Raw genomic sequence first — 16864 nt, 5'->3', positions numbered from 1 at the left:
ATGGCAAGGGAGGATTCCAGCAGGGTGAATCATCAGCAAACCAGTCCAGCACACCATTCTTGACTGGTTTGTTGAAAGGAGCGACCTTGTGTGTGCCAACCACCATCCCTTGGCTCTTCATGTCTGCTCTTCTATGGACTGAAAAAAAAATCAGGGTTCCCAGGATGAGACAGAATCACTGGTGCCACATGAAGGAGAGTTGAGATTGATGTTGAGCAAACAGAAAGGTTGCTTTTGGCAGGACAAATACAAGAAGAAATACAGCAGCTTGCTTGGTTCGTGCTTAATATTAGAGGAAATGAAATTATTATTGACTTTATGGGGAGGAGAAACCCCACAAAACATGAAGATACGGGGCGTGCTGTACTCTAATAAAATATTGGACAAGCCACGAGAGTGGGAATTTGAGGGGGAGGGATCTTTGTCTCTCTTCCTCTGCTTCTCCTCAGCTGGGAGGATGGAATAATCCCAACAGGAGCTGTGGGGGTTAAAAGCAAAGCCAACAACCCGCTGTAAATGGAAAGCTTTAGAAGCACAGCCTTCTCCCCACCAGCCTTGCAAGAGGAGCTGGAGTTAAAGGATGAGGGGCTGAAGAACATGGGGAATGGTGAGGCACCAACCCCTTTATGCCCTTGAGGTGTGAAAAGAGGAAATTTTTTATTGTAGGATGATTTTCAGTCGCGGTAGGGAGGAGGAGAGCAGGGTATACCTCAGTTTTCCTTAGTACTGACATGGAAATCCACTTAAATCTGGACTTGGAATGTCCTGTCCCAAAGGGCTTCCGGGTTCCTCAGCACTTCTCACTCACCCAAGGTTACAGAAACTCTTCTGGAGGAAGGTCCAACCTGTCCTTCACGTTCCTGTGTGCCCAGCACGTACTGATGCACAAAAGGACTCCTCTGCCTCACTTCTGTTGACTCATTCAGCTTTTTTTTTCTACTTAATTATGAAAATACTGCAGTGCTAAGTTGAATGGATGAGTACTTGGCTCAGCTTCTGCTTAAAATACAAATAAATTCATTAAGTCTTCTGTTTATGAATCCCAACCAGGAGAGAAGTGCTGCACTGAAAGGTCATTTCCTAAACATGTCTCCTGCGTTACTGAACATTTACAGGAAAATGCCCCACTCCTTCTTCCAGGAGAAACACCAAAATTAACAAATATTCTCTAGAAAGATTTTTGGTCTTCTGTTCCTGTTAGGTTTTCTAACACAGCAGCCTGATCTTCAGCCCCCTTGCAACAGCACTGACAGTCTAATGCCTGCAATTTAAAGGATTTGGGGTTTAGAATCATAGAATTAAGGTTGGAAAAGACCTGAGACCACTAAACCACGTCCCCAAGTGCCACATCCACATGGCTTTTAAATCCCTGCAGGGATGGGGACTCCAACACTGTTTATCAATAGAAATGATGGGACAACAGTGGAACAAAAGCCACACACTGTGTAACCACTGAAACCTTTTGGGGGTTTTCCCAGCCTCTTTTGAGTGTCCTCTGCTAAGTGCAAGCTGGCAGGCACTGTCTGATTCCTCCCTAAAGCAGAAAAGCCATAATTGTGCCCTTCAGATGCTCGACACAGGAGTATCAGATGCACAGGGCTAGAGGTTACTTACTCCATTTAAAGGATTGCACTGGGAATGTCTCTTTCTGTTGTGTTTGAAGATGAGAAAGCTTTTTGTCCAAACTGCCAGAAGGTAAAGTCTGAGTGAAGCTTGGGTTTAGGAAAGGAAAGCAGCTTTGCAGCAGGCTCAAGGGACTGTTTTAGTGACAGAGCAGTGCTTTGCTGCATGTGACATGGAATAACCATGCTGAAGGTCCAGTTTTCTTCTTTTTCCATCAAGTTGGGACTTCTTTTGGAAGGAAGAGGTGTGGTACCAGTGCCAAGGCAGAGGAGGAGGAGGAATGTTTTGTGCAGCACTGGAATCCAAGAGATGAAAAGGACCATTATTCCTGCGCCCTCATTCCATGTGCTGACATACAGGGAAGGCACATGGCATCCCAAGGATCCTTCATGTGCACTTAGCAGGAATTCAGCAATTTCTGTTGCTGGCTGAGCATCTGATGATGGTAAAATTAATTTTTCAAATAAGAAAACAAAGGTTAAAAGGTAATTTTGGCTTAGGGAAATATCTTTTACCACGGAGTTTTCCATTTGGTGGTTTTAGGAGGCGATGCCTGAGGGTTGGTAGTGGGGGTTCAGTGTTAAATTCTGACCTTGGGTTGGTTGTAATTAACCCTAAAAGCAGGTTCAGTGACTTCTCAGATGTGGCAGCTCAGATTTGCTCAGTTGGTGTTGGAGGCAGGGCTTGAGAGCGAGGTCCCAGCAGCTTTGGGTGACATCAGAGTGTCTCAGTGTGCTGTGCCTGCTCCTGGGACATGGTGGCACTGGTGACAAGCACCATTCTGTTCACTTAACACCAGGTGTAGCAAGAAAATCATGGAGCACTTGGTTAGGATAAGATTGAGGAGGCGTGGTAAGCTTAGGCAGCTCCAGGAGAAATCAGATTCATTATATTTCCATAGCCTCTCCCAAACTCTCCTTGCTCCAGCCTTTCCAGTGCTGGTGGACCTCTCTGAGTTCAAATACCCAGCTTGATTTTTGGTTTTCCAGCTGTGTAGCACCCCAACATGCAGCCAAGGGCAATCTAACCCTCATTTATGGGTTTTATGGTGTTCTTCCCTGTTTGGGCTGACTGAGACTTTGAGTCCCTCCATTGAAACCAAGAAATCAGGTGGAGAGAGAAATCAAATCCAGCCGTGTTAGGAAGCATCATTTCCATCCTCATTAACATGGATGAAATCTCTCCCCAGGTTGAGAATTTCTTCTGTATGGGATCCCCACTGGCAGTGTTCCTGGCCTTGCGTGGGATCCGTCCCGGAACCAGCGGCAGCCAGGACCACATCCTGCCCAGAACCATTTGTAACCGATTATTAAACATTTTCCATCCAACAGATCCAGTGGTGAGTCTCTAATTGCAGTCTCAAGCTTTTACCTTGCCTGTTTTTAAGCTCTGGGATAATGTGGGTTCTTCAAAGTGTGTGAGTCAACACGAGTATGTTCCAGCAGAGGATTATGCGTTAATGGTTTTTATACAATGGCTTGGGGTTTGGAACTGTAAAATTACATTTCCTACAAATAATTGCCTTAAATAACACATGTTTTGCTTCTCTTTTCATAGTAATAAGCATAAGATTTGAGATTATTCTGATTTTTTTTTTTTTTTGCAAAGAAATAATCCTTCTTCAGACAAGGATTTTGTGTTTAACTTCCTGACTTCCATTAAAACATCATCATCTTTCTAAAGAAGTTTTTGCTGTTAAAAAAGACTTCACAGGCAGCTACTACAGAAAATCAAAGACTGGTTTTTGGGGTTTTTTTCCAAAGGATCCTAGAAGTAAAAGTTTGTTGATTATATTTGGGAGAGGATTATTGGTGTAGCTCTGCCTTTTCCTCATTCCACAGCAGCCAGTGTTGGCTGGTACCAAATCAGGTACTGAACCTTTGATCTGCATCCCCTTGGTAACTTCTTTGCTGCAAGTCTCATTTGGAATTTCATGCAGAACAGCAATTTGGGGATACTTTCCTATTTAAAGGAGCTGAATTTTAATGTATTCGGGTGTCAATCCAAACATGCTCATCTCAAGGTCACGTTCAACTCCAGCTATTCCAGAGTCTTCCCAGATTGTCAGGGACAATTGGTTCCACTCTGCGAACAGTAACTTCACTTAGTTTTAAAATAAAGAAGTGCAGGGTGCTTTTCTACATCTAAGTGGACAAAGAGAAATAAATAATCAATGGGAAAATGTTCTTTAAATAAACATAATTCGTGGTTTACACAGGGATCAACGAAGAGCCATCAAACAAAACGTTACCCAGCCAATTCCTCCCTCTCTGTTGTGTTAGAATCAGCTTAACTTTACAGAAAGTTGGTTCTCTCAGTACAGCCATCTGTTAGTAACCTGTGTGTTGGTAACAACGTGTAGTACAAGTGTTGCAGAGACAAGTGCAAAAGTGGATTCACAAGCAGCTGATAAATCTTCCAGGCTGTGAAACTAAAAGTGAATCAGACCATAACACCACCACTGTGTCACCTTCTGGGCTTTGCTTACTGCAGAGATTCTGGATTTGAAGTTGGAGAGAGCTCTGGATGGGAAGGGAAAGTGGTTTTTTTTCCCAGTCAGGACGCCCAGGAATTGATCTTTGCTCCGAATTCCCCTTTCAGGCCTACAGATTAGAACCCTTAATCCTGAAACACTACAGCAACATCTCACCTGTGCAGATCCACTGGTACAACACAGCCAACCCCCTCCCTTACGAGCACATGAAGCCAAGTTTCCTCAACCCCACCAAAGAAGCTACCTCAGCCCCGGACACCGAGAGCGCCTCGGCGGCGCCCAGCCCCACCACGTCCCCGGTCATGGTGCGGCGCCACTACGGGGAGTCCATCACCAACATTGGCAAAGCCAGCATTTTGGGTAATGTCCCCTCTGTCCCTGGGCTGGGATGGCAGCTCCTCTGGGAGCTTTGCTTCTCCCTCGGGGTTGGGGTACAGCCCTAAGGAAACTCGGCTTTGGAGATGGGATGGGAGCTGGGGGTGTTCAACTGGAGAGGGGAGGGCTCTGGGGAGGTCTTGGAGCTCCTTCCAGTGCCTCAAGGGGGTCCAGGAGAGCTGGAGAGGTTCTTTGGACAAGGGATGGACAGACAGGACACAGGGAATGGCTTCCCAGTGCCAGAGGGCAGGGATGGATGGGAGATTGGGAAGGAATTCTTCTCTGTGAGAGTCGTGAGGCCCTGAGGTTTTCCAGCACAGCTGTGGCTGCCCCTGGATCCCTGGAAGTGTCCAAGGCCAGGTCAGAGAACCTGGGATAGCAGAAGGTGTCCCTGCCCATGGCAGGGGATGGAACTGGATGATCTTTAAGGTCCCTTCCAACCCAAACCATCCCATGATTCTGTTTCTGTCTGCTGCACAGAATCAGAGAGTGGCTGAGGTTGGAAGTGACCTCTGGAGATCATCTGCTCCAACCCCCAAAATCCCCTCTGGCAGAGGATGGTTTCAGTGAGTTCTGTAGGTGTCTGGTTTGGTTTAATCCCAGCTGACATTTGCTCTGAAATAAAAACCAGTTTATGTTCATTGGAGACAAAGCTTGGGGGAGATGATGTAGTTCATGCTATTGCTGCCTTATTTTTGTCTGCCTTATTGAAGTAACATCTTGGTGATTTAATAGTTTCCATTCTGCTTCATGGAAAAAAAAATTAAATTAAAGCTTGTTTTCTGATTCCATTTCCTAGTATTGGCAGATAGGAGAAAAATCACACCATGTAACCCATTACAGTTACCTTTAACTCATGATTCTACAACAGGAAATTCAGGCTGGTTTAATATAAAGTCTGTTCCTTTCTGGCTTTCTTAGTCAAAATAAGCCCTGGTTTAAGTGAGCTTAAATTCCCTTCACTGGAGCTTATGCTTGAGCATGCACTTGCAGTTTTTGTTGACTCAAGGCTTTTCTTTAGCTCTCTGTGTGGGATTTGGGAGAAGCCTAGTGCCAGGAATCTTCCCAATCAAATAAGTATAGAAAAGCAGTTTTTCCTCAAGTAGAAATATGTGGTATTTCAGAGCAGAGTGGCCTCTTTTTTGGGGGGTTTCCATAGTAACTTTAATATCTTGTCCATGAGGTGGCAGCAGAGTCGGGATAAAACATGGCATAGCTGCTCTTAACTTTAGATCCCTCTTCCTGAGCAACCAAAATAGTCCTTTTAAAGGATGATGTAACATTTTTAAAGGTCTGTGAGGGCAATGGACCCTTAATAAGAGAAATGTCTTAAATGTGCCAATGGGATTTTTAAGTGCAGAAGGCACCAACGTTGTTAGAAAGCATTTTTGTCTTAGTCTTAGACATTTTATGAAAGAGGAATCACAACACATCCTTCAAAGTACCAGATTTCTCTCTGCAGATGTATTTCATGCAATTTTTTTTCTCTAAATACAGCTTCCAAATTGCAGCTTTTGCTTGTAGACGAGATGAGCCTGGGGATAAACACAGCACACTCCAGTCAGATGTTCCCACCCTAGGAAAGCACCAGGAGTGTTTTGCATCACTCAGCTCTAATGAACGGGTGCTGCAGTGACTTTAATTTGCAGTTTGATTGATGCATCTTGGGTTGGGTTTTCCCCTCTGTGCTGGATGCAGGAGCTGCAAGCATCGGGAAGGGCCTCGGTGGGATGCTCTTCTCCAGGTTTGGCCGGTCCAGTGCCACCCCCCAGACCATGGAGACAGGAAAAGATGGACCTGAGGGGGACGAGAAGAAGGCCACGACTGTTGGGACCCCACCTTTACCACACAGCAGCTCGGGATTCCTCGAACCTACAGGTGAGTGATGTCCACCCTGTGGATCCAGGGAAGCAAGAGTGGGGTGCAGCTGTGTGGGGTGGGGGGCTGGAAATGCCATAAGTGCACATGACAGGATTTGCTATTGTGGGTTTGCCCTAAAGTGATGAATATTGGCTATCAAGGCCAGCTTGGGCAGGGCTTGGAGCAGCCTGGGCTAGTGGAAAGTATCCCTGCCCATGGCAGGGGTGGAATGGGATGATTTTTAAAGTCCCTTCCAAGCCAAACCATTCTGGGATTCTGTGAATCTGCTCCTGGGTTGGATTGGAAGGGACTTTAAATCCCATGGGCAGGGACACCTTCCACTATCCCAGGCTGCTCCAAGCCCCGTCCAACCTGGCCTTGGACACTTCCAGGGATCCAGGGGCAGCCACAGCTTCTCTGGGCACCCTGTGCCAGGGCCTCCCCAGCATCACAGCCAAGATTTTCTTCCTAGTAGCTAATCTAACCGTGCCCTCTGACAGTCTAGACCCTTTTTTCCACCTAAACTCCCCATTCCACCATGCTTTTCCCATTCTGAAGCAATCTGGATTTTAGGACACGTATGACTGGAAACAGAAGCTGCCCTTGTCCTGATCTGAACTGCTCAGAACAGAAAGTGCAATTTGAGCAGCTGGGTTTTTCGAAAAGCTTAGGTACTTCCTCTCAGGAAATTCATCTTTGGATTTATTTCTGAACTCCCCTTGGCACTGCTGCAGGACACAAGGGGGTTTTTGCAATCGAAGGAGTCACAAGTGTCCTGTGACAGCATCCACATGATGGATCGCTGTCTGTTCATCACTAATTTCAACACAGAACCTCTCTGAGTCAGTGTTTGAGGGCAGGAAGCTTCAGGTTAGACATGAGGGAAGTAGAGAAGCAGTACAGGAAACATCACAGAGCTGCCGAGGGAGTCCTTTCGGGGAGGGTGGGTTTGGGACATTGAGGGCTTCCTGCATGAATCCCACATCCCTCCATGCTGGAAGCCCATCCCTGCTCCATAGAAGGAGAAGGTGGAGCAGAGGCCAGCAGGGCTGGGAGCTGAATGATGCAATCCCCACCAAAGGCTGTGCTCGCTGAGGGCTGTGGTGGGGTTTGGCTCCCGCCCAAGCTCCCGTAACAGCCTCTCGGAGCCGGCCGGGGCGGCCTTCCTGCCCAGCCACTGGGGTTTTTTGGGATAAACTCTCCTTCTTGGAAAGGACTGCGCTTGTCTGCTGCTGTTCCAAGGCTCTGGCTCCCTCTCCTTACTGCAGAGTGGGGTGATGCTCCTGGGGAAACAGATCTGTGCCGCGTCTGCCGGCGCTTGTGCGATGCTCCCTTTCTGTGCTCCTCGAGCCAAGAATTAAAATTCCTTCCAAGTGCCTTTGATAAACGGCTGCATTTCTGACTCACTCTGGGACTTTGGCTTTTGTAGCTCAGCAGGCTTTTAGGTTTTTTGTCCTTTTTATTGTATTGCTCCTCGTAGAGGTTTTCTGACCGCTGCAGTGCCTTAGCAGTAGGTTAACATTGGCCCAGTTAAAATGCAGTGGTAATTACTTTGAATGTGGCATTAATCAGAGCAGCCATTGAAATAAAAGGGTAACTGCTGAAATATACTTGGAATAATCAGGATATTAAAAGGGCAGAGCTGTGGAGGGATGACTTTGCAGGAAGAGCTTGTAGTATTGGGTGTAGTCTCCTTGTATAGACACTAAAAATGCAAGAAATCCATTTATTTCAGAAAGTTTCCTAGTGGGGCCTCAGCATTTGCTGGATATTTCTCTGTAGTTATCATAACAAGTGTAAATAAATACATTTATAGAGTTACTATAAGGAAAACAGCTGCTTGATAAAAAGCTGTCTTTTCCCAAGTTTTCGAATCACAGAATCATTCAGGTTGGAAAAGACCTCTAAGAGCAGGTTTAGTTTCCATGGTTTTTAACTGAACTCAGCACCACTCTTAGGTTTATGCCAAATACACGGGCATTAAAATGTATTTATATATTATTAAATTTTGATTTAGTTGAGTGCCCTGTGAAATGTAAACACAGAGAGGTTGCATGTGTTGTTTGTGCAACAACAGAATCAGAACCTGAAGCTGATGGGAAAGCAGGCTGGTGTTTTTGCAGCTCTAACATCACTCTTGTTCCTTTTCTTGTTCATTTTCCAGTGGAACTGGAGCACAGGATTGACTTTGAGCTCAGGGAAGGTCTCGTGGAGAGCAGATACTGGTCCGCAGTCACATCCCACACTGCTTACTGGTCATCTCTGGATATTGCCCTTTTCCTCCTCACCTTCATGTACAAACAAGACCAAGAAGAGACTGACAAATCCAATTTAGACACTATTTGAATTTTGGACTGGGGACAGGAGAGGAAACTTCACAAACCAGTGGCACAAAGCGGATGTTTTACTGCAGAGCTGCAGGACCTGTGGCATGGAGGTTTCAGGTTTAAGTGCATGTTTGGGGGTTTTTCCTATTTCTAAAGAGGAGAGGTTATTTGTATTTCAAAGCACTTTATAGTTTTCAATGTTTTGCAGTGCTGACTTAGACCTGAAGGGATTCCAAATTCCTGTCAACATGGACTGTACAAAGAGCCAAGACAGCGTTGTAGCATCCCGTGAGCAGTTGTGCTTGGGTGACATCCTTGTTAATGACCATAATTGCTGTTTAGTTCATTAAACTACTAAAAAAAATTTAGTGGATTTAAAAAAAAAAAAAAAAAACCCAACAAAAAAACAACAAACCAAACCTGAATTAATTTCCATTAACAAAAAAATACATGTTCAGTGCAAACCTAAACCTGCCATGTTCTGATGTTTTATGTAGCCGTGAATAACAAGCGGTGGTGTCATTTTTCCAGGACTTTACTCAGCTCCACATCCAATTATCCCCACGTTGGAAGCCCATTCTGACTGCTGGCTTCTGAGGGCCTATCCTACGTGACACATTTAGAAACTAATGCTGAAGAGAAGAAAAAAAAGCATGAAGCAAATATTTGAAATACTGTAATTATAATTTATTATTCTCTCGAATCGTTTCATTTTATTCCAGTGTATAAAACATTACTTTTTTACTGGTTTCTTTTGACATAATTTAAGAACCACATTTATTTTCTACAGTGTTAAGACTTTTTCTCAGAAATACATATCTTTGTACTACTATTCAAATGAATATATGGACACTGTGGCACACTTTAAGTATTTTTTCATTAAAAATAAATATTTGTGGTTTCACACAAATGACATCAGTCACGTTCTTGTCAGAGGTAAGTGCTTTTGCTTTTTCAGGTTCCAAGTGTTTCTCAGGCACATTAGATTGGTTTGCAGAGGATCCAGCTGTCCTTTGTTTACCATAATTAAATCCATACATGTGTGTGTTTGCATAAAAATATGGATGTGTATATTTATGTGCAGGGGGAGAGACAGCACCATAAAATAAACTCGGTGAGGCCTGAGAATACCAACATTTAGATTAGGTTTGTATCTGAAACTAATTCAGAAGTCAAGAGGGAAGTGTTGGGATGAAAGGGAATAATCTCCAAATAAAACACTGGAGGGTCATTGCTGAGATTTTAAAACAACGTGGAAGGCTCTGGAGCAGAAGTGTTGGACATTTGCCCTCAGAGCTGCCTCTGCCCGAGGTATTTATGATCTGCATGGCACATGTGGGAGCTGCAGAGCCTAAACTTCAGTTAAAATAACAAAAAACTCAGGCTGTGGTGGTGGTGAATCGTCGTGTTCTCAGTGTAAACAGATGTGGCAACATCAGCCCACGGCAGCACAGCGGTGGCTGGAGCTGTGGAAACCTCCAGAATTCCCTGCCTGGGGGGAGAGGGTGGCTCCTCTCCCGAATTTTTATTTATTTGGGCTGATCTTTCTGTGGAGGAATTGGGAGTTAGGACTCTCTGCTGGTGCTAGGGATTTAGGAATAATTCTGAAGGGGGAGAAACAAAAAGGGAAGGGAGCAGTGGAGGGGGAATGGGAAGGGCAAATGCCACGAACAGCACTGCAGTGAAGCAACATCCAACATTCAGATGGTGAAGGACCTTGCTTCAGTGTGGATCTGTGAAAAATTCCATCTGGCCTCGGAGAATTGGAGCTCTCCTGCCTGACCTGTTTACCCTGGTGGGTGAGCAATCCCAGGAAAGGAAAATAACCCCTGAGAGGAGGAAGCCTCCACTCCAGCAAACGGCCTCGTGTTTACAGGACTGGGCTCTCCAGATAAGTTGTTTAATCAGCTCCTCCTAATGAGGACAACTTAAACACAAAAAGGAGAATCTCCTTTTTTATTTAGAACGTTCAAAACGTTTCCAAATGTGCATAGTTGGTGTTTCAGTGCTTTGAGCTGGGTTGTGGCGCTGCTGCCTTCTCCCTTCCACCACTGGATCCACACTGGATCCCTTTTTAAGGGCTGTAAACAAAAGGGGTTAATTCCTGCAATTCTTGTGGTCTGTGGAAACCCTGCTGTTGTCCAGAACAAGTTTCAGATTTATGGAATAGCTGTTCCCCTGGCCTCAGAACATGCTGGTACTTGCTGACTGCTCTCCATATAAGGGATGAGATCCGACTTTTAAGGTCCATGCCCCTTGGAAAATCGGGGGCAAGGCAGAGCTGAGGAGTAAATCATACTGCTGGGAGGAGAAGGGATAATGAGGGCCAATACCTGATCATCCCTTTGTGTTTTTCCTGAGTTGATGGGTGTGTTTGTTTATGATTCTGTCCTAATTGGCAGCTCCCTGGACCACCTACTAATCTCCCAAGCTAAATCCCAAATAGAAAACACACCTTGAAAGAATCAATGGAGATTTATTCTAAATTGTATGCAGAGATGTTAAACACACTGTGGGCAGGCTTTCATCTTTTTAATCCTCAAAAAACACCCCTCTTCCTGCTGCAAAGGTGAAATCCTATTTGCAAAGCAGACATTGAAGGTGGTGGAAGGGTTGCCCCGTTTCTGTTGTGTGGTGCAGCACAGAATTCAAGTAGGGTCACTTCTGCTGCTTCAAACTTCCTGGTCAGATGCTCTGTGGCATAATACAGAGCTGGAATGTCCTGGCTTCCAATTGCTGACTTGCTTTCTTCTGCAAGGACAATGTTGAGCTTTCCAAGCTGTGTTGACTGGTGGTTTTTCCTGAGAAACCAAGATAAGGGGAATGTTCCTCGCTGCTGTCAGTCTTCTGCCTGATACCGACCTGTTTTCCAAACTTGGCCTTGAGGTCTTTGTCCAACTTTGTTGCTTACAATGGTTTTGCTACAAGGTCATTTTTGCAGAGAATGAGCTTGAATTTTATTATTTTTCTTAATTCTCTCCCTTTCCTCCTAATTATTCTGTCACGGTTTTGCTGCAGCTTCCTCTCCATTCGCATTCACTCACTCCCTGCTTCAGTGCCAGAGTTTCTGGAGTCAGACACCCTTTGCTTTATTTCACCATGGACAGTCTGGCTGGCCAACTTCAATTATTTTATCTCCTTTCCTAATTAGTATTATCAGGCTGAGCTGAAACACATTTCACATTCCCATATATATATTTTGCCTGGTTGCCACCTCTTCTTCCCAGATTCCCACACTGTCCCGGTGCTCCTTCCCCATGTGCTTGGATGTCAAGCTGACTCTACCAAACCTGAATCGTTGGGAATTGATTTTTCTCAAGCTGAGTTCATGAATCACCTGTTTGCACTGAGATAGTTAATGTATATTTGTGTGTGCCCTCTGCCAGGCGAGTTTATTTGGAGTTCTTTGTTCCCCGATTTTCGGTTATTAGCTTGGAGATGAGATTTCTGCCTCCACACATCTTTTTTCTACTGGATTTGGACTGCAGGTGATTGACCTGTACAGGGTCACCTCCCCACGCTCTGCCAAACATCTTCAGTCACCATCAGAAAGCTTTTACACACCAAGGCCCAGTTTGATCTCCATTTAATAATAGTTTTCCTCCAAAAAAAGCCCCACCATTTCTCTTGGTTTGGCTTTTCCCTCCCTCTTCCACGGGTGGTTTTTGTGCTTTTGTCTCTTCCCCACTGCACTCCAACCTGTTCTGAAGTGCTGGGATTTCATTCCTGCTGGATTCCTGCCTGCTGGAATTGTTGTTTGTTTCGTGCTTGTCTGAGCATCCTCAAGACTTCCAGTGGAAATCCTGGAACCCGTTTGAACCCCAAGAGGCACGCTCTACTGCTGTAATCCCCAAGACTTCTGCTGGAAGCCCAGCATCAGCAGATCCCATCTGGGTGTGTCCAGCTTCCAGGATGCCTTTGCAATGTTCTCTCTCGCTGCGTTCGTGTCGCTCTGGCTGCTGCTGTCAGCTCAACCCCGGCACTGACAAAGAACTTTCTGTCCTTGTCAATGAATATTGGCACTTCAGCCAGCAGTGGAGCTGGGCTGGGCTCTCCCAAGGCTGATTCCTTGCTCCTCGTGTTTCTCCTGCATCCCTGGGGGCCCATTTGACCCCCACTTTGCTATAGAAATCCAATGGTTTGTGTTTCCCTGCGTGCCATTGCAGAAGCTCCAAAACTGGCAGCACAGCTCAGAGTGTGTCAACACTTCTCCTCTTCCAAGAGAACTCCCAATCCATGGAGAGAAATACCTGGCTATGAAGTTTCAGGTCACCCTGGGGGTCATTGCTCTCTGGTACCACTGGGAAGCAAATTCCAGCATCAGCCTTTTCCGCCCTCTCCCTCTGCAGCTCTCCAGCAAACCTTGGCCAGTCCTTTCCCTTTGGGAGTGAGAAGCTCCCTGCAAACATGAGCTGTTCCAGGAGCCATCTCTTGTGGTTTTGAAATCCTCGATGATTTATCCAAAGGGAGGGGTTTCATTTGATGATTCTGCGAGCATCTGCCATGGATTAATTCCTCTCTTTGTTTCCCAAATAAAATACCAGTTCTTGGCAGCTACGCTGCCCATTCCCTGGGGCCTCACTGATTGTGGGCATGGACAGAGAATCCCAGAATGGTTTGGGAAGGGACCTTAAAGATGATCTGATCCCAACCCCCAATGGGGCTGAGATGGGAGAGGGGACATCCAAATTTCTCTGGCACACTCGAGCTCCAAGGACCTCACATCCAGTCTGTTGTTCTTGCTCATTTTGTGACTCTTCCAGTATCTCTAGAAAGTCAGGATCTCATCTCAGACTGGTCCCAGACCGTGCACTTAAAGGGCAGCTCTGTCTCACCATTTCACTGCTCCATTCTGGCTTTTTGTTCCTATTCCTCAGCCTGCAAAGCCAAGACTGGTTGGAAACCAAAGCCGTGGGGAGGGGGAAAGGAGAGTAACTCTGCTGACCTTGGTTTTGTGGTCTCTTTCACCTACTGGTGTCTCTCACACCTTCCCAAAGCTGAAAATGAGGTTGTGCTGCCACCAGAGAATTCCAAAATGGTTTGGGTTGGAAAGAACTTTAAAAACCATTTAGTTTCATCCCCCTGCCATGGGCAGGGACACCTTCCACTGTCCCAGGCTGCTCCAAGCCCCGTCCAGCCTGGTCTTGGACACTTCCAGGGATCCAGGGGCAGCCCCAGCTTCTCTGGGCACCCTGTGCCAGGGCCTCGCCACCCTCACAGCTGAGAATTCCTCTCCAATATCTAAACTAAATCTCCTCTTGTGAAACCCCCGTGGTTTGGAGCGGGGCTGTCCCAATCCCTGCCCTTTGTCACTGTGGTCCAGCTGGGCAGGAACAGCCCCCCCCAGCTCCCGGGACAGGGGTTTCCTGTTGGAAATGCAAAATGGCACAAATCCTCTGAAAGATGAGAAGAGCCAAAACATGCACAGATGTTTTATCTTCCCACCTTTCCATCTCGCTCCTGCTGTGCTGAGCTGGAAATCCAAATGAGGAACATCCATACTTTGAATCTTAAAATGCCAATTTCCTGCCCTGATGTCTTTCCAGGATGTTTATTACTGCAGGATTTGTCAGACATTTTCACATTCATAATTACTTTTAAGTGACCGATACTGAAGTTTAAAAATAACTTTTGTACTTTCAGCTTTGCCAGAAGCACTTTCAGTATGGAAATTTAAGTTAGACTAATTTGAAAAGGGACAGACCACTTCCAAAACAAACTCCACCTTCTAGGACAAGAGGGAGGGGTTTTAAACTAAAAGAGGCGAGATTTAGATTGGATATTGGGAAGGAATTCCTGGCTGGGAGGGTGGGGAGGCCCTGGCACAGGGTGCCCAGAGCAGCTGTGGCTGCCCCTGGATCCCTGGCAGTGTCCAAGGCCAGGTTGGACAGGGCTTGGAGCAGCCTGGGACAGTGGAAGGTGTCCCTGCCCATGGCAGGGGGTGGGACTGGATGGGCTTTAAGGTCCCTTCCAACCCAAACCATTCTGGAATTCTATGATTCTCTGATTCCAGTTGCTTCCTTACAGCTGTTTGTTCCAGCAATCCCACCACGACATTCCACCATTATTTTCTCAAATAGTTTCACAGCTTCCAGGCTCTGTGCTTTGGACAAGGTGAGATCCTGTTGGAAAAGCAATCCTTGAAGATCTGGGATGTGGCACTGGTGTGCAGCCCTGAGTGCTCTGCAGGGAGGGCTCACACTGAGACAGCAGCTGAATATTCTATTTCCAAAGCCTGTTCCGATGGGACGGTTCTGTCTCTTGGCAAACTCCTTGGGAATTCTCCTTTATGCCTTCCAGGCTGCCCCTCCTCGCATGCAACTGAGTGGGGGGGGTTTACTCTCATCTGAAACTGGAGTATTAAAAACCAGCAGGAGGTAGGGAGGGAGGTGAGGCTGCTTTGTGGTGGCTGCAGGAAAGGGAAGAGGGCAGAAATGTTCTTTGCAGCGCTGCGTGTTCCGCTGTCACGGATCCACCTTCGCGCTGGAGACACCACATCTGCCTGGGGACGGGAGGAGGGGGAGACAGCCTGGGCAGGAGAGGAGCTGATTAAATCAAGGAGAAGTTTGGCAGCGCTGGGGAACAGCCTGATGTGGATCAGCCTGATGTGGATCAGCCAGCACGTGTGCAACACATGTTGGAGCTTGATGTTCCCAGGCGGAGCCGTGGGCGCGCGTGGATGGCGGGGAGCAGGATGGGAGCCACGGACCTCCCTCCCACGAGGGGCTCAGTGCTGCCCACAGCACCCTGTTATTCATGGAATTCCAGAATGGTTTGGCTTGGAAGGGACCTTAGAGCCCATCCCATTCCAACCCCCTGCCATGGGTGACACCTTCCACTAGCCCAGGGTGCTCCAAGCCCCGTCCAGCCTGGCCTTGGACACTTCCAGGGATCCAGGGGCAGCCACAGCTTCTCTGGGCACCCTGTGCCAGGGCCTGCCCACCCTCACAGGGAAGGATTGCTTCCTAATGTCTAATCTAAACTACTCTCTTCTTGTTCAAAACCATCAACCTTTGTGTGCCCAATTATTCTTCAGGATTCTACTCACTCGGATGCCCTTTGCGTGAGGAATGTTGTGCCTGGGATATCTGGGAAATGCCTGAGGGAATTTTGAAGAGATCTCTCTTCTGGATGCTGTGCAGAGCCAGGAGTTGGACTCGATGATCCTTGTGAGTCCTTTCCAGCTCAGGATATTCTGTGACTCTGTGATTAGGTGAACTTGGCCTTTTATCTGTTTACTTTTCGGAACTCACCCAAATCGTGGCTATCTCAAGGCTTGTCCTGGTAGGATTTAACCGCTCCAGCGACCACACTCAGCCCAGGGACAGTCCTGAAAGGCAGCTCATGTCCTGTGTGCTTAGGTGGGATCTCCCAGAGCTGGAGCAGGGAGCCCACAGCACAGTCTGTGTCCAGGGAACTGCTGGTCTCTGCTCCTGGGGAACAAGGGACAGGGTAAGTTGCACCAGGGGAGCTTTAAATTGGATATTAGGGAAAATTTCTTCATGGAAAGGGTTGTCCAGCCCTGGCACAGCTGCCCAGGGCAGTGGTGGAGTCCCCATCCCTGGAGGGATTTAAAAGCCCTGTGGATGTGGCACTTGGGGACATGGGGCAGCGGTGGCCTTGGCAGTGCTGGGGGAATGGCTGGACTCCATGATCTCAGAGGGCTTTTCCAACCCCAATGATTCCATGATTCCACGATTGAGCCTGTCCCAGCCCTGATGCACCATCTCCAGCCCATTTTCAGTGGGCAGCCTCTAAGGAGCAGCAGATTCCTGTCCCAAAGCCACCAAAACCCGGGCACTGATGGATGGCTTGAGTCAGGAGGGGCTGATGTGGCAGCTCCCACCCAGCATCTCCATGCTGCTTTCTAGGGATTATCCACTTTCCTTCCCAAGTCCTGGGGCTCCCTGAGAGTAACAGCTTTGACATCTGTAGCCACAGAGCCTTGGGAAAAAAACCCAAAAGTTGAGGTTTCACTGCTTCTTCCTGCAGTGAATTTCAATTCTGAGCAGCCTCAGCCAGTTGACAGTGCCTGGGAATGCCTGGGAATGCCTGGGAATGCCTGGGAATGCCAATGCCGAGCCCTGCAATGCGTCCCCAAAGAAAAGCAGAGTTCATATGGATTTTGCAGCAAACGTTTTGCCAATTTCTAGTCCTCCCTCATAATCCTGATGGCATTCTTGGC

The 16864-nt window shown here is 47.0% G+C and overlaps 1 protein-coding gene across 1 annotated transcript in view; it reads left to right on the top strand.

The window, feature by feature from the left end:
- Positions 1–9153, top strand: part of DDHD1 (DDHD domain containing 1) — a 60348-nt gene extending 51195 nt beyond the window's left edge. The window contains exons 10-13 of the mRNA XM_032111473.1: positions 2813–2962; positions 4225–4477; positions 6191–6370; positions 8517–9153. Coding sequence (XP_031967364.1) covers positions 2813–2962; positions 4225–4477; positions 6191–6370; positions 8517–8698 — 765 coding nt within the window. The 3' untranslated portion in view covers positions 8699–9153. The remainder of the gene's footprint in view (positions 1–2812; positions 2963–4224; positions 4478–6190; positions 6371–8516) is intronic.
- The last annotated feature ends 7711 nt before the right edge of the window (positions 9154–16864 follow it).

The sequence above is a fragment of the Corvus moneduloides genome, chromosome 6 (genome assembly GCF_009650955.1).
Source record: "Corvus moneduloides isolate bCorMon1 chromosome 6, bCorMon1.pri, whole genome shotgun sequence".
Classification (NCBI taxonomy): domain Eukaryota; kingdom Metazoa; phylum Chordata; class Aves; order Passeriformes; family Corvidae; genus Corvus; species Corvus moneduloides.
Note: the sequence above shows the minus strand (reverse complement) of the source record. Positions and strands in the feature narration are given on the sequence as shown.